General features: G+C 51.5%; 10 protein-coding genes across 10 annotated transcripts; 3 read left to right on the plus strand and 7 right to left on the minus strand.

The window, feature by feature from the left end:
• Positions 1 to 1769: 1769 nt before the first annotated feature.
• pld2 (putative phospholipase D (PLD)) lies at positions 1770 to 5812 on the minus strand (the record flags this gene model as incomplete). Its single annotated transcript, XM_025716591.1, has 5 exons — positions 5346 to 5812; positions 4956 to 5295; positions 4759 to 4902; positions 2500 to 4712; positions 1770 to 2453 (listed from the first exon to the last, which is right to left on the minus strand). The coding sequence occupies exons 1-5, from the start codon at positions 5523 to 5525 to the stop codon at positions 1770 to 1772; spliced, it is 3561 nt and encodes a 1186-aa protein (XP_025579133.1). The 5' UTR covers positions 5526 to 5812.
• Positions 5813 to 6213: 401 nt separating this feature from the next.
• Positions 6214 to 8586, minus strand: BO80DRAFT_209226 (FAD binding domain protein). Its single transcript, XM_025714291.1, has 5 exons — positions 8351 to 8586; positions 7317 to 8286; positions 7247 to 7269; positions 6766 to 7201; positions 6214 to 6714 (listed from the first exon to the last, which is right to left on the minus strand). The coding sequence occupies exons 1-5, from the start codon at positions 8492 to 8494 to the stop codon at positions 6302 to 6304; spliced, it is 1986 nt and encodes a 661-aa protein (XP_025579134.1). The 5' UTR covers positions 8495 to 8586; the 3' UTR covers positions 6214 to 6301.
• A 315-nt stretch (positions 8587 to 8901) lies between these two features.
• Positions 8902 to 11243, minus strand: BO80DRAFT_209238 (uncharacterized protein). The gene is made up of 2 exons (XM_025714292.1): positions 11042 to 11243; positions 8902 to 10994 (listed from the first exon to the last, which is right to left on the minus strand). The coding sequence occupies exons 1-2, from the start codon at positions 11209 to 11211 to the stop codon at positions 8996 to 8998; spliced, it is 2169 nt and encodes a 722-aa protein (XP_025579135.1). The 5' UTR covers positions 11212 to 11243; the 3' UTR covers positions 8902 to 8995.
• A 687-nt stretch (positions 11244 to 11930) lies between these two features.
• On the plus strand, positions 11931 to 12776 carry cyn1 (putative cyanate hydratase). The gene is made up of 3 exons (XM_025723668.1): positions 11931 to 12034; positions 12107 to 12546; positions 12594 to 12776. The coding sequence occupies exons 1-3, from the start codon at positions 12014 to 12016 to the stop codon at positions 12613 to 12615; spliced, it is 483 nt and encodes a 160-aa protein (XP_025579136.1). The 5' UTR covers positions 11931 to 12013; the 3' UTR covers positions 12616 to 12776.
• A 181-nt stretch (positions 12777 to 12957) lies between these two features.
• On the plus strand, positions 12958 to 14368 carry BO80DRAFT_490974 (putative C2H2 finger domain protein; the record flags this gene model as incomplete). Its single annotated transcript, XM_025723669.1, has 3 exons — positions 12958 to 13305; positions 13372 to 14054; positions 14125 to 14368. Exons 1-3 carry the CDS (start codon positions 13060 to 13062, stop codon positions 14366 to 14368), a joined length of 1173 nt encoding a protein of 390 aa, XP_025579137.1. The 5' UTR covers positions 12958 to 13059.
• Positions 14369 to 14582: 214 nt separating this feature from the next.
• BO80DRAFT_422053 (uncharacterized protein) lies at positions 14583 to 15370 on the minus strand. Its single transcript, XM_025718735.1, has 3 exons — positions 15184 to 15370; positions 15047 to 15111; positions 14583 to 14962 (listed from the first exon to the last, which is right to left on the minus strand). The coding sequence occupies exons 1-3, from the start codon at positions 15322 to 15324 to the stop codon at positions 14917 to 14919; spliced, it is 252 nt and encodes an 83-aa protein (XP_025579138.1). The 5' UTR covers positions 15325 to 15370; the 3' UTR covers positions 14583 to 14916.
• A 1953-nt stretch (positions 15371 to 17323) lies between these two features.
• BO80DRAFT_374323 (homocysteine S-methyltransferase family protein) lies at positions 17324 to 18645 on the plus strand. The gene is made up of 2 exons (XM_025716592.1): positions 17324 to 18419; positions 18470 to 18645. The coding sequence occupies exons 1-2, from the start codon at positions 17517 to 17519 to the stop codon at positions 18608 to 18610; spliced, it is 1044 nt and encodes a 347-aa protein (XP_025579139.1). The 5' UTR covers positions 17324 to 17516; the 3' UTR covers positions 18611 to 18645.
• Positions 18646 to 20551: 1906 nt separating this feature from the next.
• Positions 20552 to 21301, minus strand: BO80DRAFT_431915 (uncharacterized protein; the record flags this gene model as incomplete). Its single annotated transcript, XM_025720769.1, has 1 exon — positions 20552 to 21301. One exon carries the CDS (start codon positions 21299 to 21301, stop codon positions 20552 to 20554), a length of 750 nt encoding a protein of 249 aa, XP_025579140.1.
• A 674-nt stretch (positions 21302 to 21975) lies between these two features.
• Positions 21976 to 23317, minus strand: BO80DRAFT_461855 (uncharacterized protein). The gene is made up of 4 exons (XM_025722478.1): positions 23167 to 23317; positions 22872 to 23033; positions 22804 to 22810; positions 21976 to 22723 (listed from the first exon to the last, which is right to left on the minus strand). Exons 1-4 carry the CDS (start codon positions 23284 to 23286, stop codon positions 22221 to 22223), a joined length of 792 nt encoding a protein of 263 aa, XP_025579141.1. The 5' UTR covers positions 23287 to 23317; the 3' UTR covers positions 21976 to 22220.
• A 352-nt stretch (positions 23318 to 23669) lies between these two features.
• On the minus strand, positions 23670 to 25253 carry BO80DRAFT_209449 (uncharacterized protein). Its single transcript, XM_025714293.1, has one exon. It carries the CDS (start codon positions 24909 to 24911, stop codon positions 23883 to 23885), a length of 1029 nt encoding a protein of 342 aa, XP_025579142.1. The 5' UTR covers positions 24912 to 25253; the 3' UTR covers positions 23670 to 23882.
• Between the last annotated feature and the right edge of the window lie 49 nt (positions 25254 to 25302).

Raw genomic sequence — 25302 nt, forward strand, 5'->3', positions numbered from 1 at the left:
CCCGGACACTAAAGACATAGTATCTACTAGTGAGTAGTAGCCAGACAGCTCCATGGTTTCTTCTTGGGGCTGAAGATCGGCATTTTGAGTACTCCGTACTCCATACGGATTGTCGGTATCCCACTGCTTTGCAAGATCTACTAGGAGAAAAATATAGAACCCAATATAAATATTGACTCTAGTTAATCGTATATAATCCCCCCAAATCCCATCCAAAACAACCAATCCATGACCCCCGAATCCCCATCCCCAGTCCTTGAACCAACCAAGTAGAAAACCAAACCACTCTTCCTCGAACAGTCACCTCGACCACAGGTTATATCACATCATATCAAAAGAGCGCAGAATATCACATTTAGATGGGACGGGTTCCGTAGATGATAAAATGAAAATTTGATGATGGGTTCGTTCGCGAGTTGATTGCTACGTGCAACTGCGTTGCACGTCTCCCCACCTTTTTTTTTGGTTTTTGGTGTTGTTTTTTGGGTGATGTTTAAAGCAAAGAGGAGGAGGAGGTGGTGGTGTTGAGATAAAATGTCATGGGGGTCGAGGTGTTCGAGACGGATATTGATAGTGGTTGAGGTGGTTGTTGGTTGGTTGGTTGTTGTAATTTGCAAATGAGGGAGGAATCGGGGTTTTATCTCGGGTTAGGTGCGGTCATTTACATGACAACGCAGCCGCCACCGGGGGAGCCGGCTAGATACTGTTAGTTTGGGTTGATGTAAGGGTGAATGCAGAGTGGGGAGAGATGGGATGGTGTGGGATGGAGTAGTTACCGCAAGAGACAGAGTCCTTAGCAACTTCGTAGGGAGACATGATGATTGATCGAGTGCGTTGCAAAAAGATATCTTTTTGTATGCTTGTTTTGTGATGAAGAAAAAAGACACTGGATTCGGGGGATTCGAGGTCGTTTAAATAACTTTCTGGCCTCATATGTTCTGCTAGGATTCCTTTCAGTTGACCAGATGTAGACTTCGCATTCATGGAGGCAAGGCAAGAACCTGGATGCGATCTAGAGCGTGTAGGTTGATCGAGTTTATTCATCTGTGGCACGAGGTCGACTCGTCAAAGGAGATACCTTGCCATTGGAGGAGGTAAACTGGGATATCAGATGAGTCTGTTAGTGTGCATGGATACGCCTCAAAGGAGAGAAACACACCACTGAGAACGTGTTGAGATTGTCAGGATTCCGAAGCCACCGTGAATGGACGACGAATGATCCCGATGCTTCATATTGTTCCTGGGGGTGGAACCGATTCTACCAGACTTGGGACCACGAATACGACAGATAATGAGTATCAGACTTGACTGCGAGACGGAAGAGAATATCGCCCCCTGGAGGCTGAAGATTGTGGCCAGTATCAATGCAATGCAGAACATTCTGGTCAACCTGACAAACTTTCTAATCTTCCATAACCACTTCAGCCACAGCTAGTCTAGATCGTCCAGACATCGAAGCTTTGAGTGCGAGAATGATCACGGTTGGCGCAAGACCCATCTGCATACTTTCGGTCCCGTGGCGAGCCAAAGTCAAAAATGCACGTTGTGGCGTCCACTCAACACCCGCCGCTTAGTATTGTTCTCGAGAACAATATCAAGAAAACCAAAACTACACCGTCGGAACTTACCCAAAGTATCAATCCTACAGAGTACATTCCATCGAACTTACCCAAAGAATCAATCCTACGGAGTACATTCCATCCAATCTAACCAAAGGAATCAAATTATGTCCTATACGAGAACTAGAAAGAATTCGTAACGCATCCAGATCAAGTGTAGATCGGCTCCGTCAACTCGTTCAGGGTCAATCCCTCCTTCGCCACATCCTCCTCGATCAGGAACATCAAAGGCATCTCCACCAAGGTCCCCTTGACCTGGCTAAGCAGTTCTTTGACCTGTCTGACTCCCTCCGGGCCCGGGGGAAAGTCGTCCCGGACCACATGACCATATCCGTACCGAGCAGGCTTCGACTCGTCCTCGCCGTATGCCTGCTTGTCGGCATTGTGGAAGTAGTATCCGTAGAACTCCTTGTAGGTAGCCCAGTTGCGCACTGTGTCGTCCGGAACCGAGTGGAACACCTTCCGGAACACCTCGGTGTTCGTCCGAGCCCGCGTGTTCCACATACTGTGCAGAGTGTCCGCCAGCGGATCGGCCACGATCTGGCTCTCCGGAGACTCAAAGTCGAGCGTGTTCGGAGCTCCCACCGGCTCAAAGTTGTTGTCCGGTCGCTCCGGATCCTGTGGTGCCAGCAGACCAAGGTGCTTGCGGAAGAGCTGGCGACGCAGGGATGCAGCGAAACGACTGGCAGTCCATGGCTGACCGTTCATGCGCGAGTGCACAGGCGTGTAGTCCTCGATGACAATAGCAATTTCCGAATCGTGGGTTCCCAGCTGAGAACGATCGTTCAGGTTGGCCGATCCAACGATGGCAACGCGGTCGTCAGCGATCATGACCTATCATTGTTAGTTCTGCAACGTCATGTCGTCCACATTAACATACCTTGGAGTGCACATAGAGCTCCTCCGTGACAAAAGCATCAATCTCAGCTTCGGCAGGGCCGTCCCAAGGGACATTGCGAATGTCCTCGCCATTGAGCATATAGCAGCTGCTCACGCTGTTCCACTTGCCAGCAGACTTGCCACTCGACACCTGCTGGGCCGCTTGTTGGTACTGCTGGTAAGGAGCGGTGGTGTCGAATGCCGCCCGAGGAGCACCCGGGCCATATCCGCCAGGGCCACCGGTCGCCACATCCTGTTGCTTCCGCGCATCCTCGTAATTGACGCCGCTACGCTGCTCAGCCTCCCTCAAGGGGCCGCTGATATTGATGCGGTCGTAGTTGCGCAGGTTGTAGAACCGGATGTAGTCCATCGGGTTGAATCCCTCCTTGGCAATCAGCTCCATGATGCTGCTGCCTCCGCGGTTGATGCAGTTGTACTGGAACTCCATGATGGCGCGGGTGCCCAGGGTGGACTCATCGCTCAGGTCACCAGCAAAGCAGGGGACCGACGGGATCACGACCACAATCTTGTACTTCTCACCAGCCCGAGCAGCACGGAGAATACGCTCCACAATCGCAGCGCCAATCTTGTTCTCCACAGGCTTCTGGGCATCGCTGGTGGCCGTGATGAAGAATTGGTTCTCGATATAGATAAAGTGCTGACTGTTGCGAATGATGGCAACGTAGGCATCCTGGATGGAGTGCTCGGTCGGAGTTCCGTTGCTCCATTTCGAGGCGCTCCGGACGATCTGACAGGTCATACCACCCCGGGGCTGACTACTGGTTTGGCGCGCGTGGCCAGAGAACCGATCCTGGTACTGGTGGATCTGTCCTGCCAATTCGCCGCGCAGAGTGTTGCTGTAGCCCATGAAGTTCTCACGCAGACGGCCAAAGCCTCTCTCGGAGTCAGCATATCCACCGTGGTGCTCTTGGACACCGCGAGTTTGCGAGTGCTGCAATTGCTGAGCGGGGGGAGGTGGGTAGTAAGGTGCTTGGTTTTGACTCTGGGTCTGAGCCTGCTGGGGCTGGTACTGGGATTGAGCCTGCTGGGGTTGATACTGGGATTGAGCCTGCTGGGACTGGTACTGGGATTGAGCCTGCTGGGGCTGGTACTGGGATTGAGTCTGCTGGGGCTGGTACTGGGATTGAGCAGAACTCTGGGCGGGAGGAGCACCAGAAGGCGGCGGAGGGAACGAATCGCCGGTATAAGTGTAGTGCTGCGTGGCACCTTGGCCCGAGTAAGCGGGAGGTTCAGAGCTCTGCTGTTGCCAGCTGGGCTTTTCGTGACTGCCCGTTGCTGAATGGCCAGACTGTGGAGACGCATGCTGCCAGCTAGGTGCAGCCGAGTTGGGCGTCTGAGGGTGGCCGCTAGGTTGCGATGCGGCCTGTTGCTGCCAGCTGGGTGCTGGGCCAGTATTGCCACTCGTCTGCGGAGATGTCTGCTGCCAGCTGGGGGTGGGAGGGCCCGGGTTCGCTCCAGGCTGCGGCGCTGCTTGCTGCTGCCAGCTGGGTGCTGCAGGACCAGCGTTCGCGGGCTGGGGCGACGCTGGCGGTTTCTGGGCTTGACCACTCTGGCCACCCTGACCACCCTGGGGCCCCTGCTGGGCACCCGAGGGAGGCCGACCGTACAATGTCAATCGGGAATACCGCGAGTTGTTGCGTGACTGATACTTCAAATCATAGATAAAGTTCCACCGTTGAACAAAGTGTTTCCGCAGATCTTCAACGGCCTGACCGTGCAAGCTGACCGAGATATCGGACCAGCCCATGCGAGAAGTCTTCTTCCGATCCAGCTGGTTCTGCTCCCAGTGAGCAACGTCGTGGAAGTCACTCACTCTGGCGTTGTTGTAATCCTGACCCGGGAAAACAATCTCATTCAGATCCTGGCCGTGCACATCGGCCAACTCATGCTGGTTGGTATCCCAGCGGCCAAAGCACATGTCCAGGCCACCCATGAATGCAATGCGACCATCAATGACGCAAAGCTTCTCGTGGTGTGCCCAGTACAGGATTACGTCCTCGCGCATACCATAGATACCCTTGATGGCGTCCTCTGACATCTTGGCAAGGTTTCCGGCATCGAGAGACAAGCTCTGGAGGGAAGAGCTGATGGAAGCCGCCAATTCTTGACGGTCAGGAAGATGGTCGGGGTGGCGGAACACCGCAATGTTCTCGTGCATGTCTTCCAGGTGGTGCTTCGTGTGGTGGGAAGACACTAGACTCGTTAGCTCATCATTCACGCAAACAGGTCTCAAACATACGGGTCAATGCCTGGGTCACCTCCTTGTACACGATGATGTTCACCCGGACTCCCCGCTGCGCCGCTGCCAGCAGCATCCGATCCAGCCGGTATTGTTCGTTCTTCGCCGGGGGGCGTCTCAGGTAAAGCTCTGGCGAGAGCCACCCTAGTCATAGTCAGCCTCATCCAGCAACCTAAAGTCCACTCGTGGGCACCTACAGTCCAAAATCCAGATATATTCCTTGGCACTCTCCAACGCCTCGGAGACGGCATAGAAGTACGCGCAACCATCCACATGCCACTTGACCTCGTTGCCCTGACGCGGGGGAGCAAAGCTCCCGAACCGGTTCTCCGCCTGCGGCTTCGGTGCGCCATACTCAGCATAGGCCTGGGGATCGAGTGCCGTGCCGATTTTCTGAGCAACCTCGTTGCCCAGCTCCTCGAGCTTGCCAAACAAGCCCGACAGTTTGTCCTGCTTCTGGGGTTTCTGGGCCTGCTGTTGTTGCGGGGTGGGATTCGCGGGGTATTGCTGGGACTGGGAGCCTTGGGACTGGTACGTCTGGTTCGGTTAGTACCGGGGCCGTGATCGGGAACCATCGGTTGACTTACTCCGTATTGTTGGGATTGCTGAGACTGCTGGGAAGAGCCTTGCGGAGATTGGGGCTTGTACGACTGCTTCAGCTTCTTGAAGGCGTCCCCGACAAAGCCCCTGGCGGTGTCGGAAGAAGCTCCACGAGCGGAGTCTTGGTGGTATTGGCCATATGCCAGGTCGTCCTCGGGGCGAGTCATGGTAGAGAGGACAGTACAGAAGATAGGAGACAGAAAGGGGTAATACAGAGAATCCTCACAGAGGATCAGAAAGTTGAAGGCGTCACCAGGGAGGGGCAAGGAGTGGTATTAGTAGGATGGGGAAAGGAGCTGAGATCAGCCCCAGTGGAGTGGAGGGGAGACAGAGGAAGACCCCGTCTGACGACGTGCCCCGCCTCTCCCAAGACACGAGCAGACCAGACCAGACCACACCAGCTGCACCGTGAATCCACTTTTAGGCTGCCATTAATCCCGACCGGTGCATTCTCGAATCTCATCACCCGCATGGCAATAAGGCTGGGATTCCTCCGAGCCCTGGCCCGACATGTCTTCTAGTCTTTATCGGCTAGTGTTGTTTAACGTCTATGATCTACTTGGAGATAATTTGGATCTGGCTGCAGCTGCCGGGCAAGTGGGGATGGCGAGATGCCGCCCGGTGGCGGTGCAGCCACGCCAAGCGTCTCGTCTCGTCTCACTATTCTGGCCGAAAATGCGGTCAAGCCTTGTGAATTTATTAAAATCATTCTAAATTTCCTCCTTCCGTCGGCTCTAGTTCCGTCCCGCTGGCGGTGCTACACCTGACACATGACATCAAACCTCCCCCAATGCATGGGGGATGCGTGTGGCTCAGGCGGATCCCTCGGCTGGCAGCCTCAGCCACCTGTCCTCGTGAATCGCCAGCTGTCCCACGGGACGACCTCGGAATTCCACGGTTAAGGTGCCGTGTGCCTCAAATCTCGGCCTGGGGCCACCTGAACTCAACATGCGGTTCCTAGATCGACTTCCTCGGTCGTTCGGATACAACGACAGAAGTACTCCTTGACTCGGTCCACATTACCCAGTTGCGCGACCATCCCAACATACCCGTCCGGCCGTACCACCACCACTGCCCCCTGACCAGGGTCCACCCCGTAGATCGTGTAGGCGTCCTCCACGTCGTGTCCGTTGTAAAAGCGCATCTCCGCCTGTTCTTTCACACACGCAGGAATGCTGTCCCATTCAAAGTCATTTGAGAGCTGCGGGTGGACGACAATCTGTTCAATGACGCCGATCGGGAACCTTGCCAGCAATGCGGTCACGTTATGCAATGCCCGCGCGGACACACCGTGAGCGTTGAGGAGATCGTCCGAGGTGAGCGTCAGAATACGGAACCGCCCGGTCGATGCCAGGTCTGAGTATGGTCGTGGTTAGCGATGCAAGAGGCAGTGGGGCTGATACTGACCATCTTGGATGTCCCGGCACCATCCGTCTGCGTATCGCCTCAACTTCACATTCAGCAATCGCCTGCCCGGTCGGAGTATGCCAGACAAGTAGTCGTCGCCATGAACGGGGCTTGCCTCCCTGACAACGATCATATTCTCGGCATATTCCACCCCGCAGCCGCTGGTGAAGCCGTTGCCGGTATTAAACGTTTCCACAAACTCCGCATGGGACATGCCGGACTCCTCTGTATCTAGCTGACCGGAGAAGATGGTAGAGAATTTGCGATCAAAGTCAATCAGCTGCTGCGCGTTGGCATGCCGTTCCAGATGGTAGGTCTCGAGAAGGGGGTCCGGCTTCCCTTGCTCGGAAGCCGGAGTGAGGCCATGAAGGTGGTAGGCTAGCTTCCAGGCAAGATTGTAGGAGTCCATCATGGACACATTCATTCCTTGGCCAGCCTAAAGGACGATTAGCCTAGTCATGAGAATAGTCATTGGCAGTACCTTGGGGCTATGAGTATGGCAGGCTATAGACGTTAGCGGTCGAAATTGCTACTGAATGCTGTGAACATACCATCTCCGACAATGAATACTCTGGGAACTCCAGCAGAGTCCTTCGCGAAGAACTCGGGCGAGATCCGTTGGCCGATCTGGTAAGCGGCCCACCAATCGACAGTTGCATTTTTCGGTCTCAAGTAATATGGCTTGAACGCATCCGAAGCTTGCTTCAGGATTCCTTCCAGTGTCACCTTGCCTCGGCGTATCCTGGCATCTTCGAGATTCGAAACTGGGGAGATTCTCCCCAGTGTCACGTCGCTATCCGGTTTTGCCAGTCCTGGCACTTGTACGTAGAGTCGAGTGAGATACTCACCCGTTACGATCCGCTCTCTCGGAATGACCATCACAGAGCCAGCAGGAGAATGAATAGCACACCGTTTGCGGATGTCTGGAAAATTCGTATCCACAACCATATCCACGACGCCCCATATATGATCCAGCGATTGGCCTTCCAACCTCAACCCCATGCACTTGCCAACCGCCGAGTGTGCTCCATCGGCACCAATGAGGTGTTTGGTACGAATCACTCTTCTGACGCCGCCAGTCTCGATCTCAGCGAGAACTGGAAACTCCGGGTCATCCTCCTCAATCTGGACATGAAGCAGTTTAGTATCTCTCTGCACTCCTCTCTTGGAGTAACGCAGCAGATCGGTCTCCATGATTCGTTCGATCCGGCCCTGGTGCATAGTAGCTTCATAGCGAAAGCGGGCTGGCGGTACCACATTTGGGACAACGGACTTGCGCTCAATGGTCTTTGCTGCGTCTGCAGAAGTCTTCCAAAAGGCAAATTGCCACATCTGGCACGCCTCATTCTCAATCTCGTCTGAAATGCCAAGTGTTTTGAACACTTCCAACGTCCGGGGTTGAACACCATCTGCCTGACCGGATTTTAGGGTGCTTGCCTTGGAGTCAATGCATAGTAGGGAAGCGTCATCCAACCCATATCTGGCCAGCAAAAGCTCCATCATGAGGCCCGCCGGTCCGGCCTATGCGATATTAGCATCCCCTGTTCGTGTATATCTATCATGAAAGGCACAGCATCCAGCTTACCCCAGCAACCACCACCTCATATCGTTCAACTCCATCGTTTCTGGTGGGCTCAAAAGGCGGAGTGAGTCGAGGCAATGGAAGAGCAAAGGAAGGGAGAACACGAAGATCTCGTGACTCGGAGGAAAATTCTGTAAAGACGGGCATCTTGAATATGCGACGGACCTGTTCAGTTTCTTGGACTCAACTCGGTCGGATGCACAGAGATTTATATTGTATATGGCGAACGGCAGATTGACTCGGATGTTGGCCAGGTATCATGCGGGGAACCCCACAGGCCGAATAAGAGCGAGTGATGCTTGAGATCCTGCATGAATTCCACTAAGGGGGAATGTCTGGGGGCGATCACGCCGGCTATGTGGAATTGGGTATGTGGAAACTGAAGTATCATGCAGGAGAGGCGTGTATTGCGCCAATCGGACAATGTGTATATGCATGTCAGTCCAGGGAGTGCTCTCATAATGCTTGTGTCATTATTACCAAACCCTTTCTGCGGTCAATCTATTGAGTCACCCCGCCACCCCGCAACATCCCACATTTTTGCGGGACCCGCCAACGGACGGAAAAGAATTTCCTCGGTCGCCACGCTTTCTTTCCTGGGGTTACTTCTTCGCAGTATCATGCATTTATCCGGGCTTATTTCCGTGGTCAAGATTGTAATTCTTCCCGAACTTCTTCCAGGGCGGTGCATAGAACAGTTGCAAAGGTTTTCGAGATTGTCCAGCGTCCAAACCGGTGAAGCAGATCAATCAGTCGGTGTAGATGATTCACATCTGCAAAGGCAGAGTCCCCAAATGCTTGTCCCTGTGCTTCCTGCAGAGCGGTCTCGCTACCCAAAAGCTGAATCTCCGGGGCGTCGAAAGCTTTGAGATCGATCGACTGCCGTAGCCCGATTCTCGTAAAGCAGAGCCATGCAAGAGCGGCAGAGAAGAGAGCCCCAGGAACGTGTATTGCAGGCTCGGAGGATATTCGCATCCTCTCAAGGTAACGTTGGATCAATAGCGCATGAACCAAGCATTTGCTAGCATTGAGGGAGCATGCCCACGCGTAGACAGTATCGTGAGACTTGATGGCTGCTGAATAGCCATTACGGCCAACTGCTCGCTCCAGCAAGTCCATATCAGTGTATAAAGACATATAAATAGAATGCCACAAGACTGGAAGGCTGAAGGGGTCCTCTTCCTCGTACTGAAAGTGCAGGCTATACTTGCGCCACCAATGCACCAACAACCGAGAGAGCTCCTCCGACCTGAATGCAGTCAAGCTATTCGATATGCGAGCTTCGATAACGTATGCATTGATACTCTCCAGGACACTATACACGGCAAATTTTGAATCATACCCAGCGTTGTAGAAGTGGAGGTCGGAACCGATTCTAGGTGCGGTATATGATTGTTTGTATATATCGGCCCATTTGGCTGCTGTTGGAGCCATGAACATAGCTTCAGAGGCGAGTATTGGATATTGGGCGAACCTATGTTTGCGAATCGGCTCATGGTGCATCAAGCTGGCGAGCTCTGCGTCATGGATGTTCAACGCAATTTCCACCCGTCTTCGTTGTTCCACTTCTGCCCATCGGTGCCACTGTTCATTTGCTTCGTGATCGTCGATCCGTATATCGATAGGATGTTCAGGGGCGCTATATTTATTAGATTCCCGCGTCCATCCCATAACGGTTCCGTGAAGGACATCGGCCAAAACCAGATCTTTGGGTCTTCCCGATAGTATTCCATACGTCTGACCCAAAATGGCCGCTTGGACCATCGACAAGGCATCCGGTCGACTATGCGCCAGAATAGACTCCCACGAAGCTAAGATTGCTTTATTCAGCCTCTCAAAGATTCGGAGCCCTTGTGCCACGGCATGGGACGATCCAACGAAAAGGCTGCCGATCGAACAAATAGACAAGAATAACAAGGAATTTTCTGCGGTCGGACGAAAGGTCGGAGCATGTATGACAGGAAATAGGGAGTGAAACCGACTAAAGAAGAGCTTCGCGAAAAGGTTCAATTGTTCGACAGACGGAAGTGCTTCATCGTGTATGCGAGGTTTCAACCTCTGGGAAAGACCAGCCCTATAGCTATCATCGGCATCGATCCTTCCCTGGTGAGGCAAGTCACCAGCACTACCATTGCTGCGATAGACAGTCCGATTTGATTCTGGCGGAGACAGACATGTAAACCACCTTTTCCTCACGATGTCTGCTGGGTGCGATTCCTCTTGATCCAGTACAGAACGCCGTGGCTCTTCCAGGGCAACAGGGCCCAACATACTTGGTGTGGGAGGTATTTGCGCCCATTCTGATATCGCAGATGAAATTGAAAAGTCCAAGACGTTCACATCGAAGTCTGCCCCCAAGAACCATGTGTTGGGATCTACCTCCAGCATGGAGTCGTGCAGGCTCATCCCCGCCGTGGGTTGGGAGTCGCATGGTTCGCTAGCGCTAGATATCGGGTTTGGTACGGTCGGAATTAACAGCGAGGCATCATTCAGTGCTTCCTGTGTCACTGGTGCCTTTTGGGACGAAGTTGTATGTGTCGCTGGGTCTTCTGACACTCGAACAGGCGTTCTGGACATCGATCGGGCCTGTGACAAAGTATTCTGGTGATTTTTGTCGTGGCTCTTCTCGTGTCGCCGCAGCACATCACTTGCAATCATCAGTGTTAATGCAATGGCTTTGATGAAGTAACTGACCTTCGTGAGTACACCTTCTCACAGATAGTACAGGCATACGGTCTCTCCTGGGTGTGGCTGCGGAGATGCCGAGTGAGATGCTCGGCCTTTGAGAAAGTCTTGTTACAGGCGGGGCAAGGGCGGGTTCTCGAGCCATTTGTCTCTTGCCCAGAGTCAGAGGCACGCTTCATTCTGCGACCTTGCAGCGCTTCCAGCTCTACTGATACGCGGGTTGTGAGCTCGGTTGAACCGGTGGACTTGCGGAGAAGCGGAGGAACCCCACACCCGCACTGGCACGTGATGAACCTTTCGCTGATGCCAGACTTTCGAGGTGCTAAGGCGGCACAGTATCATCTGCTCTCCTTGCTGTTTCGTTCTCCCGGCTTTGGCTCCAACAACTGGTACCAGGGATGCCGATCTACTTTACTACTAATCTGCATACAATATGTCCTGTTATCCTGACCTATTAGAGAGCAAATCCTACGGAATGATTGACATAATTAATATGCGTAGAACAGCTTGTTATATTTTTTATAGTTCAAGAGGTGGAATTCACCATGAACAATTATTGTTGGGGCGATATCTTTGGAGATCCGACCTCGGATGATGCCCCGCAGCAGCTTATCTTGAAGGCGTCACGTTGTCAGGATTGCGGATAGCCAGCAACAACACCGTATCTTCTCTCGATGCATCCCGGTATGATAGTAATCTAAAGACCTGCTATTACTCTATGGCCGAGAAGCTAGAGAATAGGAAATCCCTGAGATGCGAGCGTTCTATGAATGCTGCCCCTCACACCAAGCCCCGCAGCCGCACAGCGTTGAGACTTGAGACGGCAAGTACCCCGCACAAGAGTTGGAGAAAGCGGTCCACTACCACTTATTTAAGAATGACATCGCGCCATCTGATAATTTCTCGCTTCGATATTAATCCTGCCCTTAAGGATCGATTTCTACATAACTCAGCTACAGCACCTATCCAACTATAGCCATCATGTCTCTCGCAACTGTCGACGTAAGTGCACCCCCACTTTTCCCGCCACCGGCACCAAATCAGGCGTCCGAGCTCATCAGCTTCGAATGACAGGTTTCCCAACACCCCTACCTCCCGTCCGCATCGGAGACCCTCTTCAAAGCGAAGGCCACCAAAAAGTTGAGCTTCGAGCAAATTGCCCAACATATTGGCCGCAATGAAGTGGCCGCCGCCGCCATCTTCTACGGCCAAGCCAAGGCCTCCCCCGAAGACATTGAGAAGCTCGCATCGCTCCTCGACATTCCGCGCGACCTGCTCGAAGAAAAGCTCAGTGGTTTCCCCGACCGTGGTCGTACCGTCGAGATGCCTCCCAAGGAGCCGCTAATCTACCGCTTGTACGAGATTGTGCAGAACTATGGGTATGCGTACAAGGCTGTGTTGAATGAGAAGTTCGGCGATGGTATCATGAGCGCTATCTCCTTCTCAACCAAGGTGGAGAAGGAGACGGATCAAGATGGGAATAACTGGGCTGTGATCACACTGCGTGGAAAGTGGTGAGTTGTCTGGGATCGTGGTTGTTGAAAAATGCTGACGTTCGCAGGCTGCCGTTTTCGAGGTTCTAAGCGAATAAGTGTCGGGATGAGGGGGTAGATAATTCTGTAGATGATGTTTATGAAAACCTCTTGCTGTCTCCCATCTGTCAGTAGTGAGTTATTGGTAGGAAACGGTCGGTAGTTTCTGCGGTCTTCACTTTAGGATTGAATGCTTGACTCAGTGATCTTATACCTTTAGCTGATCAAGAAGTAGAGAGCAATTTGCCGGGCTCGATGCCTTGAACGCTGGTGCATTGCTTTGTCAGAGACCGCGGGTCGCCGACAGCCAGTCTCTCTGGCTTTTTAGGAAGACTCCGCCGTCTATAAATACCTCCCCTTCACTCTTCCTACTGACTTCACCCACCACCCCTCTACATTTTGCTACCCTACCGTGCTTGTCGACAGATAATTTCTACCCCAAACAGTCATCATCATCTGAGCGCCCTATTATCTTGCTATTTCGTAATTTTCAAGATGCCCGTCCTAGCCTCCCCTCGGGTGCGTTGCACGTTTGATAACTGCGGTCGTCATTTCGACTCCATGCCTGCCATGAGACAACACAAGATTATCGACCATGACTACTGCAGCCGATGTGACATGGATTTCCACGATGAAGAGTGCCTCCTTTTGCACAAGATCAGAAGCGATAAGCATATTGTTTGTGCTGTCTGTGGCAGGGAGTTTCGCAGTGAGGGTGGGCGCGATGCTCACATACGCCAGGTAAGTACCGGCCTTCCCCAGATCCGCTGTTATTTGACTCTTGCTAACTACTTGGTCTCCCTACAGTATCATCGTCCTACGCAGAACTTGGCTTGTACCGGCTGTGGACAGAAATTTAAACAGGCAGGTGCCTTGGTACGTCATGTTGAAGATGACGAGTGTGACGAGATTCCCATGACACGGCTGCTTCACGAACAATCCAAGAGACTCCTCATCAGAGAAGCACTGAGAACTGGCGAAGGAGGTGGTTTGGTCTTCCCTGACCCCGACGGCCCGGACGAGGTCGACGGCGGTGTCAAGCTCAACGCATCTGCTAGTCTCTTAGACATGGATCATGGCAATGATAAGATCATGTCGCCGACCTCGCAACAGAGAAACAATCCTAGCTCAATTTTATCTCCCTCGTTCGCATTCAAGGACAGAAAGGGAGCCGCTGGAAAGAGCGTGACGTCTGAGGATCCTTTGCCTGAGATAAGGCGACTTTCGATCAACCCGGGTGTTTCAAATAACAACAACGGAAGGGCCCCATCGGCTGTCGGATCGTCAAGGCAGCGCAATTCCAATTCTCACGGCGTGAGTCAGGTTGACGCTGGACATACTATTCGCACTTTGGATAAAACCTGGGAGCCCATGAACTTCTTCGATACGTTCCGCGGAAAGTTTGTCTGTCCCTGTGAAGACGAGTTTTTGACTTCCAAGGATTTCGAGGAACATGTCATCGAGAAGACTAATGGGAAGAGGAGCTTGCAGTAAGTTCTTTATCTGAAGGACTGGCACTCTAACACTTCCAATATTCATCCGACTCACTGTGCCTGACAGGTGTCCTGGGTGTCTTCGCATCTTCAAGACAGCAGCTGCATTGGTCGCTCACTGCGAATCAGCCAGTACGCATTGTAGTGTCAATACTGGACTCCGGTTTAGCCAAATTATTAATGATGTAAGTGGCGGGCTCGTCAAGGCAGTCGGCCTGAGGGACGGCGCCGTTGAGTATGCAACTGGTGACTTGGATTTGACGAAGAGGACTGGTACCGCCGCCAGGCAGCGGGACATGATGGAATGGTAGGGTTTCTTCTTATTCCTTTGTTAACAACTTCCGCCCTCTTCGAGGTGATTTATTGCCCGTGAACACTCCTTTGACATGCGTCATCGGAAACTCAGTATCTGGTGTTTTATTCGCGAATCTTCCCAAGAAAAGCCAGCAATATTTCTGTCTTTAGCTATCTCAAAATTAGAATAAATCTCCTTGCTTGAACCTTTCATGACGCCATAAGACCTACACTACAAAGCACAATCCATAGACACAATAATCATCTTAACCATTCATATCAAACTAAAACCAAAGTCAAATCATGTAGATACACCGGGTATAAGCGATCGGGCAACCAGCCAATGGGAATCAAAACACCATCAATCCGTCTGTCCATCCATCCATCCATCGAATCATCAACCCAACCAGTTATCCAGATCATTCCAGATCCAGCATCCAGATTGGGGTATCTCTCATCTCATCTCATCTTCATATCTCATACAGCTGTCCAACTTCCGCCCTCCTTGTAGCGATTATATGCAAACGGTGGGCTAATCAAGATACGTAGTATTGTGGTTGGGTATCTAGCAGCACTCTTCACAGCACTCGAAGCAGAGAAGACCGGCGCAACTATTCTCAGTTAGTTATTATTCTCAAGAGGTAGATCGATCATCTACTAGCTAGACGATGGGATGGGGAAAGGAAGAAACATACACTCCGCAGCAAACATCACCGGCACCACCTCCACGCAGGTTCATTTTCATTTCTTCTTGGGTGTTCTGGGGTTATGTTAGCGATGCGATGGATATAGAGTTGATGGTGGAGGGTGGGTGAATGGGGGGGAGTCGTACAGGCTGCTGAGTGACGACGCGCTCGGTGGAAGGAGCCTCAGGGCTGGAGGGCTGCTGCATGGTCATAGTGTTGGGATCCCAGGCGGGTTGTTGGGTGGCAGTGGATTCCTCCTTGTTGGACTTGAAGAAGTTGAACAACATGTTGGTTGGTTGTTTAGTTGTGAGGATTTTTGGCGGAGGGTATATGTGTATGTGTATATGCGTCTAAACAGATGATGTCTGATGATGAAGTAGAGTAAGATTCGATCAATGAAGGAGGACAGCCGCGGTATTTATGTTGATGGCGGGATGGAATGCATAGGACTTGATCAGGATCAGGGGTCCAGGCGGGTCACGTACGTGTTCGTATTGATACAGGTGGGACTGCGGGAAACCATTGATTACGGACTAGCCCAGAGAAGCGGGGAGAAAGGCTGGATACGTTGATGACAGCCACTCATAGCCACGAAAAGGTCCACGTCAACCCGCTCAGCCCTGCCGGCTAGTATCTTGGCACGGTCGCTTTCTGCCTGCGGATTCGCGGACTTGGCCATTTTCTGTGCCGGGATTCCCGTGGCTGGTTGGGAAGGTGAAACGGATGACTGATGGACGGGTGGGTTGCCCTCTTAGGTAGCCAGTTTTATTTGGAGGTGGTATAGACGCGCGGTTCATGCAGTGAACCAGGTGAGGAGGGTGGATGACTTTGTCAGGTTGGGCTGCGGGTTGGAGATGGTGCTGATGGTGGAGGAGGACCCTGTTACGAGGTAGTTCTGTCGGCGCTTATCTTCCGGTCTGTTTGATAGGTAGCATGCCTCAATAGTGCAGAAATTTGATGTCTCCTCAAAACTTTGAATGAAAATTACTGGAGATCGGCATGGATTCGACTCTCACTTCTTAGGCAGCAGACTCATTTTTTGGTAAAGTTTCGTCAGCAGGAATACGGAATCGCCATTACAGGTTCTTTACCGCTAAGCTTTACCTAAGCTTTGTTTGTGAGCTGGGCCAATGGGGGCAGTGCTGGGCTGCGCTATTCTTAGCACTATCGCCTGAAGGGTCCTAGGCAGCCTCATTTCACTTTGTTACCAGACTTCAGTTACCGGACACAATTACCGAGACCGGGATAAAGAAACTGCGGCAGTTTCGTTTGCCTCAGCCGTTGGAGTTGAGACAGCTGTCCTGGACTCCTGTCCCTTGCATGCATGTGAGAGGATTGGCATGTTGTAATCATAGCCAGCCCGGATGTGAAGAAGTCTGGGAGAGTGGTCTGATCATTGGCTGCTCTGGGTTACTATGGATTCGATCAATCGTTATCAATGGCGGAGTAGCCGCCATCAGGTGCTAGCCAGCTGCTAAATTAGCTCCGTGATATCCATGCAGTCAATCTAATAAAGCGCTTTAAATGGAACATTGTGGCTGGGGCTGTGTTTCGGAGTGCTACTTAATATGGACCGCTGATATCAGTCAAAGCCACAGACAGGAACCGTCACAGATTGACAAAGGTGTCTTACAGTCAGCTACAGCAAGACTAGTTGATACATTGAGTGCACCGAGCCCCAGTCATTAGCTTATAGGCTAATTGAGAAACGGCTCTGCCTATTGATGTGCTTGTCAGACGGTGGCATGATTGGTTATGATGAAATGTCTCACGGAAGATCTACCTGCATGCTCAAAGCCTGTCGCAAAGCTCGTTCATTCGATGTGGGCAGAGTTTATTGTCAATAATAGAACGAATGTCTTGGGCATTCGATAGCCACGCGAGATCAACCAACACGAAAGTAAGATTGCACACCGCTCAATTTATAGTTCCATTATCGGCTGGTAAGTCATTGTTGACATCACAATGTCTTTCTTCTACACCGCGCGATAACTCCGAGGGGTTTCTGAGGGTGTTGTTTGTCGTCAAGTCGACTACTTGGAATAAGATATTGCTTCAAAATTGCAACGCAAAGACTTGGATGATGGCGACGTTAGTTAATTGGACGTAAAAAGTATGAGGTTCCAGAATATATCATGGAAGCTATGGTTTTGGGGTAACTTGCGAATTTCTCTGTTGCCTAGTGGCTTGTAAGTTGGGCTGCATCGACTCAACGGAGATAAACAGCATCTTAGCTCATTGGAAAAACACCAGGAAGCTAGTCTATATTCTAGAAGCGGGACAATTGCGAGAAATCCCAAGATTGATGGTTGTGGTGATGGAAATTCTACCGCGATAAGAGTAGATTGCAACGTACGCAAACGACCCCACATGCGGGGCAGCAAACCGATGTCGCTTGCCGCCAGAAATATTCCTCATCGCAACCCTCCCACAACTTTGCTACTCTCACCTTCAATCAAACAACCAAACACCCAAGACAATGACCCCCGTCCAAATCCTCGACGGTGGCCTCGGCACCTCCCTCCAAGACCACTACAACGTGACCTTCGACTCCTCCTCCACCCCGCTCTGGTCCTCCCACCTCATCATCTCCGACCCCGCCACCCTCCTCTCCTGCCAACGCGATTTCACTGCCACCGCCGGCGTCGACGTCCTCCTAACAGCCACCTACCAAGTCTCTCCGGAAGGCTTCCAACGAACTAAAACCCCCGCCCACCCCAATGGCATTCCCCGCGACGCGATCGCTCCCTACCTCTGCACCGCCTTGGACGTCGCCGACCAAGCCGTCCAGGCGAACTCCTCCGCTGTCGCATTGAGTCTCGGTCCCTACGGCGCATGCATGATTCCCGGACAGGAATACAGTGGTGCCTATGACGCCGAGCACGCGAATGAAGAAGCGCTGTATGAATGGCACTCGGACAGACTGCAATTGTTTAATGAGGCCACGGAAGGGGCGCTGAGTACGCGCGTCAAATATATTGCGCTGGAGACACTGCCGAGATTGGATGAAGTGAGGGCTGTTCGCAGAGCGATGCGGCAATCTGCGCCGGGGATTCCGTTCTGGATTGCTTGTGTCTTCCCTCGTGAAGGTGAGGATACGCTGCCTGATGGCAGCTCGGTTGACCAGGTGGTTGAGGCTGCGCTTTTGCCGACGGAGGATGGGGCTACGCCGTGGGGTATTGGAATCAATTGTACGAAGCTGCATAAGTTGCCCGGGCTGATGAAGGCGTTTGGGGATGCTGTTGGGAGGTTGTTGGAGGGTGGGAGGGTTGCTGAACGTCCCGCGTTGGTGTTGTATCCGGATGGAACCCAGGGGGAGGTCTACAATACGACGACGCAGACGTGGGAGAAAGTGCATGATAAGAATGGAGGGGCCGATACGGTAAGAGAATGCTTCTTGTGTGGTTTGCTTAGTGGTGCTAACAAGTTCAGCGACCTTGGGAGGTGCAATTGGCAGAGGTGGTCAATGACGCCCGTGCAGGTGGCCAGTTCAGTTCGGTCCTTGTTGGCGGGTGCTGCAAGGCCTCGTTCAATGATATCAAGAGGCTTCGAAAGCAGTTTACAAATGAGTAATGTGCACAAATCTATATCAAGGTTTTCTATAAGCGTACTATACATATAATCACCGTATAACCCAACCTGACCGTTTACGACGTCTTGAATACTACGCCTACTAGAGAAAATAGTCACTAAAGGCCCAGCAGAAAGTCGCCAGCATCAAGGCTAGGTATCATTGCTTTCTTTCCTGAGATTCCTTCTCTCCTTTCTCCTAGCCCGAAGTCCATCTCATGAATACCACCTACCTTACCCTTCTCCTTTTCTAATTCTTCATTTTCCGCCCATCCAAATCTTCTTATAGCTAGCTTCTCTTGCACGACCTAGTCTCTGACTTCTAAATCCTTCCCATCTATAGTCTGAATGTATGCTTCCCTTGCTCTCTATAACTCCGCCTAAAACTCCACCACCTGTCGACTAAGCATTTCCGAACTTACTGCACATGAATTTTTGGGATATGTGCTTTACAATACCCTGTCCGATAGATGCGTGGGTGAAATGGTTTAGTAGAGTATAGAACACACCTCTAAGAAGAACAGGGTTCTCAAGCTTTCAAGATAGTAGTGTGCTTAGAAGTACTAGTAAGATAACGAGAAAGATACTATACAGACAGCGATTCTGAAGCGCTGAAAATCGACTTCTCAGCACATGAGAGGTCGAGCTCGAGGTCGGAGATGGAGAGCTGGATGGTCATAGTTGGCTTTTCCAGCAGGGCTACATCGGAGGGAGCTTTTCTCATGTTCTGTAGCTGATTGAGATCAACACTGCGATTGTATGGCCATGCATCGAGAGTGCATTCATTGCATTGCTTCCCCGAGAGGACATTTCCAGCAGGCGGTCCGAACGGCTGGTGCCACGCAGTAAGTCAGGTGATGTGATTCGTGCCCTACCTCAACGCTGTCTTGGAGCGAAGATTTCTGAGTTGGTGGATTCTCCTCTATCCCCTTGACGGTTTCACATCTCCTATGAGGACCTTGGTTGAAGTATTGGTTGTAGATGACATGCTACGCTGTAATTACTGTGGGTGTGCTGTGATTGATGGACCCATGGGGTCGTTGGTTCCATTACCTAGCTGTTTGTCGGCATAGTAGGTAGAGCATAGGTTAGCTTGAGAATATGCTTACCATGGTCTGTGTACCTCTCCCCTTGAGTGTATACAGTCTTGAGTTCATTTGGAGATGGGTCACCGAGCTTCTCTACCAAAACTCGCTAGACAGTCGCGAAACCGAACCATCAAGACGTGGTTCTACTGTACACCAGCTGCATCGCTCATCGCTCAGCGCTATATCCTGCATATTGTAAGCACGAGTCAGCAAGTCTAGCCGGTTCCTGCCTCCGCTGACAATGTCCCCGAACATGGTATCCCAGCCTCCGCCAACTCCCATACATTCCCATCGCCACCACCCCAACTCTACAACTCTACACCATCTACATCATCTACAAAAAAAGACACACAAACTGGAAATTTTTGACTTTTTTCCATTTTTGTTTTTTCTTTTTTTTTTGGTTTGATTCCACAACCCCCCCATTTGGGTTCACGATCAGGGAAAACGTCCTCTTTCGGTCTTTTGTCTTTCCGATAAGAGGTCAAAACCTGACCAGGGTGGGATAGTACAAGACAACATACAGACAGACTGACATCCCCAGACAAGAAAGAAAAGAAAGACACGACAACAGACAGACTGACATCCCCAAACAAGATATAAAAGAAAAGACACGACACAAGACATCCCCAGATTTCAGTTTCCTCCGCTTGGTTCCCAGATTCGATCAATTTGCCCAGATTTCACTTTCCTCCGCTAAGTACCTTCTTGTGGTTGGTTTTGTGGTTCGGTGGTTCGGTGGTTCGATGTATTGTATGATGGAGGGTTCGATGATTATGATTGGAGGAGGTCTATCACTTGTTAGTCCGCACACTCACATATCAAATAGGGTCATCTCAGTAGACAGTACTCACAATTAGACATCCGTCATGATAGTATCGCCATCGAGGTCGATCGGACAATCTATCATAATGGTGTCCTCAATTTGTTTGAGATTGATGTTGGTACGAGACAGTTTCTGTCTTTGTACCGGTTTCGAGACTCGGTGGGTGTTTCGATAACGAGGAGGAGGAGGAGGGAAGTGCCTCTTTTGGTTTTGAGGCATGTCGAAGACGTCGACCATGTGTACGTCTTGATCGGTGGTTGGTTGTGGTCTGGGCTGGTGTTGCCCGGTTTGGTTGGTGTGATTGTTGGTATGAGGAGGAGATTGGTTGTTCGGTTGCTGAGGCGGACAGGAGACGTCTTGCATGACTATATCTCCGTCGGAGGAGGAGGAGGAGGCGAAGGAGGAGGGTGAGGTGCTGCCCTGACGGTTGGGCCCGGTGTAGTTGTTGTAACGGTTGTTGTAACGGTTATTATAGCGATTGTAGGGCCTTCTTCTATAAGTAGGCTGATGGTAGTCGGTTCCATCACGAGGATGGTTGTTGTTGTGGTAGGGGGGCCTATTCTGGCCATAAGGAGGAGGACGGTTGGTGAATGTTTTTTGGGTTTGCCTCTGTCTGGCTTGAGGCCGGAGGAAGACGTCGACGGTGCGATCGTCTGTGTCGGAGTGGTGGTTGTTTTGGTTGTTTCTGTGTCTCGGGAACTGGACACGACGAGGAGGACGGGGGCCATTAGGGTTGCGGCCAGAGGGGTTGTAGAAGTGGTTGGAGGCGTGGGCAGACATGTTAACTGCTCGGAGGAGGGTTTTTCGGTAGAGAGGTTGCTGAATGATTCGACTCTCTGGAGGGGGTTGGTGGGTGATCGGATTGCTCAGATGTTTATCGATCGGGTGGACTGGTCGGATTACTCAGATGTGACGACCAAAGAGAGATGATATTAGGATCTCTCAAGGAAGAGGGTTGTTCGGATGGAAGGTTAGGTGATTGGAGAGACTGTATTCGGGTCTCTCGAGGAATGGGGGTACTTCGGATTCAAGTATAGGATGTCAACAAAAAAGCAAACGAGATGCTGTTCGGATCTCTCGAGAAGAAGGGATATTCGGACTTCAAGTTAAGGTGAACAATAAAAGCAAAGTAAGAGATGTGATTCGTATCTCTCGAGGACAAGGGTTTTTTCGGTATTCAAGCTCAGGTTTTTTTAACACAAAGAAATTCGTTTAAGTATCCGATTATTTTTTAAGCGGAGACTGGTTTTCGAAAGGCTTTGGGGGTCAAGGGGCTCTATATACTACAGGGACCACTACGATGTCACCATGCTCACAGCTCAGAACTCTAGAATGACTGTTCAGGAACAGTCATGGACAGACACATGGGATGGGAAGTCGGGCAACATAGGGATATCCTAGCATCATACTAGTAAGATAAGGTTGGAACTATAGGGGTTGACCAATGGCATTGCCAGAGAGGCTGTATAGTTCGGATGGACCGCCAGGAACGATCGAGTCAGCCCTGGCCTAACTCCGGCTTGCATTCCCTTTGGCTACTTGACATTGAGTCAGGGCATGCACGGCTCGGTCCGTGACATCAGTCCGGGGTAACTCCACTTTCGTCTTTCTAATTATATCCCAAATATTTCCGATTCGAAAGTATAATCCAAGCATCGAATCACCCGTTGCAAACCCTCCAAGGTCCCCCACCAAGGCATTAGCGGTCCCGCTTTGTCCCGACTTTGGCCTTCTTTCGAGCATGTTTCGTTATGGTTCCAGGCGAAGAGGCACTTCCATTGGAAGTCATACTATCTCGCTTGCGCTTGTCCGCTTTGGAAGTGCCCCGTTTCTTACGTTGCTCCTCTTTGATCTTTAGCCGTCGTTGCACCTCCTCTGAGATATCCTCGGTCTCGACTGACACAGGCGTCACGTTCATAGCGTCTTCATCAGCCCCGGGGATAGACTTTTCAAGCCGTGTCCGTTTGTGGGAGCGCGTAGAGGGCACCGCTACTGGGCGCGGAGCTTTGGTCCCGGGGATTTCCGCTGCGGTCCCAACGTCTGCTTCTGACTCATCTTCGTTCACAAGTGCGCGCTTCAGGCCTGGTCTAGGCGGTTGTGCTTGGTAGCTTGACGTCGACGTTGATTCTGAACGGCGACCTTGGTTTCCGGGTGCAGTCTCGGATGAACTCGGGTCCGATTTCAGATTGAATGCGTTGAGCTCTATGAATAGTCACTACGATATGCCATGGATCATCCTTTACACCTCTCTCGGCGGGTAAAGGAGTGGTGTATAGACTCACGTGGTACCTGCCAAGACTGTCAACCACACATCCAAAACTAGAAAGAACAAGGGATTGCTACAACTTACAACCTGCCGCTTGAGGATATTGAACTGCGTTACCAATTTATTCGTCTTCTCAAGCATGTTCGATACCAGTTGGAATGCCTGTCCGTCTGGCTGAATCTGACTTTTCAACTGCTGCAGCATCTCGAGATGCGACGATAATATGAAGTCATGCTGAGTGCAGATCTAGACATTGAAAGACCGGTGAGTCAGTCTACAATGTCGCCATGTTTAAGATTTGGGGCACTCTAGGAACGTGAATGGATGGAGGTGCCTATAACCCATAGGTCATCCACCCGTATCGCGGATAATTACACACCTCCGGCCACGCATGTTGAAACTGCTCCGTCTTCGGGGCCCTATCACCCCATCCCGCATTTGACTCATCGTCCCCTTCCTCCACCGTCGGGTTTCGCGGATTGTGACCAGCAAAAGGCATTGTTGCAGAATTCGCAGTCGAGGTGACGTTGGATTAAAGCCGGGCTCTGGCGGCGGTCCTGATGCCAAGACGACCCGCCCTTTGCGGCCGGCTTTCCTTTCGGATTCTATCAGGTGACCTGGCCACGGCTTTCCTCCTCCAGATCTGCGTTCTACCTCGATTCTCTCCATTTTCGGCTGCAAATATTATGACCTGAGCCCTCTAGGTTCGTTGCTTTCCTTCCGCTGCGCCCATATACCTACGGAAACCTGCCAATCACATGCTGACAGTGTCATTTCCCCTCCTATGTAATTGCTTCTCCGGAGTACATCCCATCTCTGTCAAGTCACTCGCCAGATTTTCTATTCAGAAATGTCCTAAGCCTCTCATTGAAGTCAGCACCGGCGAGCTTTCCACTTCCACACGCATGCATTTAGGTTAATAGATCTAACTCGAGGTCATCTTATCTAGACAGACGGTCCATGCCTCCACAATCCCAATTTCCGCACCCTATATGCTGACGAGGTGCTAGCCTCAAATACTCTCTTACTTACCTAGAAGGTTTATGGAAGTTCATTATCACCGTTCACTTAATGAAGTCTGTTGAACTAACGAGATCATCCGGTAATCCGTCGAGCCTTGAGATATTCATAGTCTGGCATAGATTCGATGACGGCCTTTTCAATAAGCTCAGTAATCTCATCCCCAAACTCGGCCCTCCAGTTCTCAACTTCCACCGCAATATCAACGGTCTTTGGCGTCTTGTCCTTGATAATTCCCGACGAGGACTCAACCGTGGAGAGCATGATCGCGTTGATCCTGTGTCGCATGTCGAGAGCCTTTTCATCTTCATTGCCGACACTCGGGCCATTCTCCTTGATTCCCGCATTGCTCCACTCAAACTTCAGTGCATCCTTATCCATTCCGGTGAGCTCACAGAATCTCGCCACCGCCAGCGGATTATGGGTCACGTCGTCAGCATCTAGAATCGCAGGTGAGTCTCCCTGTTCCAGAGCCCATTCATACACCATGCGGCTCCAACGCAACGTCATATTCGTGCTCCAAACACTTCGAATCTCTTTATCGTCCATGCCCCCGATCTTGGAGATCTTGGCCATAGCACGATACATCGACGGCCACGCCAGTGCCGGGTGACGGATGATAAACGCCAGCTGCCAACTGCGGAGGTACTCATCCGGCAGGACGGTCTTGTTTGCTGGGGAAAATGTTTGCGAGCCATAAGTCTCAGACACGCGCAGACGGAACGTCTCGAAGAGCTCACGGTCCTCAATGCCGGTCGCCATTTCGTGCAAGGCCGCCGGGTTGATGAACCAGTACGCGTGCTCCTTGGTAAACATGATTTTCTTTGATTCCCTGGCGCGTGCCGAGAATCCCTCCAGCCGCTCGACACATGCATCGAAGGACTCCTTGACTGCTTGCTTCTCGGGATCTGACCACTGGTCCAGCGGCTTGTCCAGGTATCCGCCCCGCACAGCGGGAATGAATGCTGGAAAGAAGAAATAACCGCCCTCCTCGTTAGTCAGAACATTGGGCTGGTTGTGGATATCGAGGATTTTCAAGAGCAGATGCGATGCCGAACGAGGAATGCTAACGAGCAGAACACGTTTCGGAGAAGTGACAGTCATGGTGAGTAGATGGATGAGGATATCAATGAAATGACTCGGAGTTCAGGTATTGGTTGCTGAGTGTCTGAGAAAATCATCTTAGCACCCGGGAACGTCTCCGTTTATATATCTCGACACCTGGCTCCAAGCCCATTCCCGCCCCGTCAGACCAAACCCGCTGAGCTCGTCTGATCCGAATAATGACCCGGGTTGAGCCTCTCCAGCAGGACAAGGCTCTCATCGCATCCTAGCGGGGAACTATAGCCGCCTTTACCGAATCCGCACTAGAATCCAATGCAGGGCAGCAGGTAACCGAAGCAGCCAATCCCCATCGCCTGTCAGGCTGTCAGCGCTAAAATAGACTAGATACAATCGGTCGGTCCTAGATCAGCCCACCTTACCACACAGCGTC

Source organism: Aspergillus ibericus (genome assembly GCF_003184845.1).
Source record: "Aspergillus ibericus CBS 121593 unplaced genomic scaffold BO80scaffold_5, whole genome shotgun sequence".
Lineage (NCBI taxonomy): Eukaryota > Fungi > Ascomycota > Eurotiomycetes > Eurotiales > Aspergillaceae > Aspergillus > Aspergillus ibericus.